The sequence below is a fragment of the Apium graveolens genome, chromosome 1 (assembly GCF_009905375.1).
Source record: "Apium graveolens cultivar Ventura chromosome 1, ASM990537v1, whole genome shotgun sequence".
Classification (NCBI taxonomy): domain Eukaryota; kingdom Viridiplantae; phylum Streptophyta; class Magnoliopsida; order Apiales; family Apiaceae; genus Apium; species Apium graveolens.
In genome coordinates this window covers 145,326,190-145,331,110 of record NC_133647.1, presented here as the reverse complement: position 1 = coordinate 145,331,110, position 4,921 = coordinate 145,326,190, and the positions used below count along the sequence as shown (strand labels likewise).

At 34.2% G+C, this 4,921-nt stretch overlaps 1 protein-coding gene across 1 annotated transcript; it reads right to left on the bottom strand.

Annotated features, from left to right (window-relative positions):
* Positions 1–1,099: 1,099 nt before the first annotated feature.
* Positions 1,100–4,665, bottom strand: LOC141667904 (putative polyol transporter 1). The gene is made up of 3 exons (XM_074474551.1): positions 4,426–4,665; positions 3,622–3,984; positions 1,100–2,330 (listed from the first exon to the last, which is right to left on the bottom strand). The coding sequence occupies exons 1-3, from the start codon at positions 4,580–4,582 to the stop codon at positions 1,276–1,278; spliced, it is 1,575 nt and encodes a 524-aa protein (XP_074330652.1). The 5' UTR covers positions 4,583–4,665; the 3' UTR covers positions 1,100–1,275.
* Between the last annotated feature and the right edge of the window lie 256 nt (positions 4,666–4,921).

The following is a 4,921-nucleotide window of genomic DNA, read 5'->3' as shown; positions in this document are numbered from 1 at the left end:
AAAGTGGATTGAGAGAGCATATTTTCTAATAAATTTATTATATAATATTAAAAAATGGACATGAGAATGATCTCATTCAAATTCATTGTGATTATAAATTCCTTCTATATAAATTAATGACATTTTTGTAAATAGTAATCACTATTTTTGAAACTAATCTTAAAATTAAAAATTTAAATATTATGACCTTATGTAGTATCATAGTCCCTAAGGCCAATTCAGTATATGATACTCGTAATATTAATTAAAAGGGACCAGTATTGTCATCCTCAAATATATAATACTTATAATAATAATTTAAAAGGGACCAGTAATTCTTATAGTTAAGGTGAGAAAAAAGAATTTTTATAATAAATTTAAGTGATTGTAGTCTGGAGTCTCTTTAAGCAAAAAGTTTTAAGAAACATTTCAAAGTTAAGAGTCATTCAAGGAGCAGTGTTAGAATTGCTTGCCATAATTATTTGGGCATAAAACAGATAAACCGATAAAAGTAATTAAATTTGTCGTAGAATAAAAATTAGAATGTGTTAATAAGTAATATTAGGATTTGTGAGTTTCGAGTTTTAATCGTGTTCAGGACTATTTAATGCTAGAATTTGTGAGTTTCGAGTTTTAATCGCGTTCGGGACTATCGGTCTTTGCAAGATGCCTAATTATTTATGTGTAATAAAAAGTCAAGCCAAAAAATGTAATTTTAAGTTGAGGGGTTGAATCATTTATATAGAGATGAATCTAAAGTTAGACTTGTGTTGCGAGAATTGGTGGACAAGTGTCCAACTTAGATGATGATTAAAAATCCTATAATGGAAGAAACTCCAAAACCTTCTGTGTAAGACTTTGAATCCGTTTACGACATATGTCTCTACTTTTTCAGACGTATTGTGTCTATACAGTGAATAATTTGTATTGGTGGACTTTGACGACCAGCATGAGTTTAGACTAAACATATATGTGCTGGATTTTAAACAAGTAATTTAAATATAATTAATGTAATATTTAATATTTTTTTAGGATATATTTTCTATCTCTTCAAGTCAAGAGTTATTCAAGGAGCATGTTAGAAATGCTCGCCATAATTATTTGTGAATAAAACAGATAATACTGACAAGAGTAATTAGATTATTAGAATTTTTAAATGTTAGATTTGTGGGGCAACTCATGGATAGGTCTCATCACACATGGATTTGTTCCCGAATTCACATTATTTTACAAAATTATGTACCGGTAACAGAGTCATATAAAGTAGACTACCCATACTTGACAAATATAAACTTTCTATATGACATTAGCATTTTTAGCTTCCTCAGCTTCTCTGTTCTTCAAACCCTTCAAAGTTTTTCTCCAACCAAAATAGGTTCCAAACAGTAACCCCATTTCTTCAAGGCTCCTCCCTTGTGTTTCAGGAAGTAATGTGAATATAAATATCCATGCCACTCCTGCAATAGCTGCAAATAAATAGAATGCCCCTGCTATACTTATGGCTTTGTATAGCGACAAAAATGTCATCGAGATAATTCCACTTGTACCCCTGTTAACAGCTACTCCAATGCTACATCCTTGGGCCCTTAGTCTTAATGGGAACACCTCTGAACTATAAACCCATGCAATTGGACCTAGCCCAATAGAAAACGTGCCCACGTATGCTAAAACTCCGAAGATTGCCAATGCCACGGCCCAATGAACTGTGTGATCTGAGTGGTCAATAACAGCCAAGGATGTTCCCAGGAGAGTTAAGGATATGATCATTCCTCCCATGCTTGTGAGAAGCAATGGACGTCGTCCGATTCGATCGAGTAAAAATGTAGCTACTAGGATGAAGAGTGTCTTCGAGATTCCAACAGCTATTGTTGCTAGCAGTTTTAAGTCGGTACTCGTGATTCCAGCCTTTTCGAAAATTCGAGGACTGTACAAAACAACAGCGTCTATGCCACTTGATTGTTGGAAAAAATGTAGACCAACGCCAGCAATGAACGCGTGACGGACTGATGGTGTAGGATGGAGAAGCAACTCTTTCCACACTGCCTCGTCATTCCTCCGTTTAGGCATTACAACGATATCGTCGTTGCATTCTTCGGGTATGCCAGCAGCCTGTTTGATGTCGGATAATCTAAGGCGAGATTCTTCTTTGGAATCTGAGGTTTTGTCTAGGACTTGTCTAGCTTCGCCGAGACGGCCTTTCATGACGAGCCAACGAGGTGATTCGGGCATGCCTAGGACACCAATCGCTAAACCGATTGAAGGTATTGCTCCGATTCCAAGCATGAATCGCCAGCCCAAGTTGGCAGGGAGTTTGGAAAATGCATAATTCGAGACATATCCGAGCAGTACACCTGTTTACAGAACAATAAATGATAAATTAAAAGTGTATACCTGCAATCTTATGGTACCGTAACACAGCTTAATTCATTGTTACATTTGGTCCCATTATTCGGTCACTGCAGGGAGACATTTAAAATCCGGGGAATGATCTAGGAAATTTTATGACAAGGGCACAAAAAATATTAACATACTTAATGTAAGAAGATGAAGTCAAATGCACCATTTCATTAACAAACAAGCCCGTTTATGACTTGAACATCCTGTTATAGCAATAAACACTTCTAATATGAATTCACCTGTACACTAACTCATATACCACATTTTTTTAATAATATTTATGAGGTTATATGCAAATATTTAAATAAAAAACGGTAAAAAAAAGGAAAAAATATAATATGGGATTATGTGCCCTCTTGGGCCTTAAAATAGATCCGTCTATGTTAAAATCCATCATCCCCAACCAAACTTTCGATAAAATAGGATAAAATTGGAATTAAAATCGTTCATCATATAAGAGTAATAGAAACTAATTGGGATGAAATATAGATATTACTAGAAGTCGATTTTATAAAATGTTGCATATGGATACTATATGCATTTAGAAAAAAAAAATCTAGGTTCCACCGTTGAAAAGTATTGTAGCCAAATGTTGCAAAGTTAGAGCCACAGTCCACAAAATTATGTTTGTAAATATTTTTCTAAATATTGTCACCACTATTGCATGTGATCTCTCTTTGTCAATACTAGTGGGAAGAGAGCAGTGACCATTATAGAAGCAACGACAAAGCATTCATCGATTATATGAGGTACAAAATGTACATATGTGCTAAACTTAAATGGCAAATATTCTTGATGCACTGTTTTTTCCTTGTTAATAATAATCTCAATGCACTGTTGAGATGACCGTCACAAACAACAATCCATATATTGTGTCCTCAGTTTCATATTTCAAAAGTTTTTTTTGTGTCTTTCTATATATACTGTGTGTAATAAAAATTTCATATATTTTATGTGGCCTTGAGTGATGTAAGATGGGACTGGGGAGCTTAACATGATATCAGAGTAGATTGATTTAAAAAAAAATTCAAACTTGAGTATTTCTGCCTCGATTTATTTAATATAAATATTGGATTTTATTATTATTTATTATAAGTAGTAACAAAACGTGTCGTAGAATGGATTCTATCATTTACTAGTGCAGATAATCTAACAATTTACATGGATTAGGAATCATGATTGACTAAAGATAGTTTACATGCAAACATGACTTAAGAAGTAAAAACTATCAATAACTTGACGTACCGATATTAATGAAAACTTCCGGGAATGAAGTAAGAAATCCACGAGATGATGCTGGAGAAACCTCGGCCGTGTACACCGGAGCAATCATGAGGGCATAACCTACTCCGATTCCGGCGACGAATCGACCAAACATCAGAAATGAATAGTTGGTTGCAAATCCCATAAGTATTGCTCCAACAAAAAATATAGCACCGGCTAGCACCATTGTGTAACGCCTGCCAATCCAGTCGGAGGTTCTTCCGGCAAGAGCAGACCCAACAAGTGAAAAGAAGTTAATTATTCCGACAACAATCTCCAGTTTTACGTCCGACACATGGAGCTGATCTTTTATGTAAATTGCTGCTCCACTCATCACTCCAATATCTTCGGACGCAAAATGCATAAAACATAAAATTTCACTATTATTATATTTTGAATTTCCATTATTTTAACAATAAATAATAACACAAAAAACTTGCATTGCACAACTATAAAAGTTCATTATTATATAATGGAGAATTTATATGCCGCTTATAAGTAAAAAATATGTACATTTTTAACGTATAAGTCACTTATAAGATATCTCAACGAGTCATATTGAAGTTATATATATAAGAATCTTTGTCACTCGAAACTCTGTTTCGAAGTGCATCACTATGACAGCATGCACTGCAACTTGTTTACTCTTCTAAAAACATCAACATGTTAGTAGATAATCTAAACTAATTAAGTTAATCATATCATATATTTTGTGCTACCAGGTTATTGTAGAAAAGAAAGCACACGCATTTATAATGAAGAGAAAGATTGAAGGAGGGAGTTTACCATAACCAAGCAAAACGGAAGTCATGGAAGCTAAAATAGCGCAACCAAAAGCATATTTATTTCGTTTAGGTTTCTTGACAGCATCAAATATTACAGGTGATCCTACATCTTTAGAGCCGCCGGAATCGTCACCGGAAACATTGAAAGCTCCAGCCATCTTTAAGAGAGATGAAGAGCTAAGTACTGTTTTAGGGTACAATGTGGCACATGAACATGGAGTGTGATAGAAATTGCTACAAGTTGGGAGTTGGGACCGATTTAAATAGACTTGGCATGGGCACAATAATAAAAGTTATATTTTATTTGGCCATCGAACTATTACTGGTTTTCAATTTGGTCACCATACAATTGGTGACTAAATTTCTACATATTCATTTTCTTTTTTGGAGTTCTTGGATTACGCATACAAGAAAAGAGGGATTATTTTAAAATTGAATAAATTGTGTTTGTACAAAAGAAGAAACTACATCGGTCCCATCTATTTTACGTGCATCAC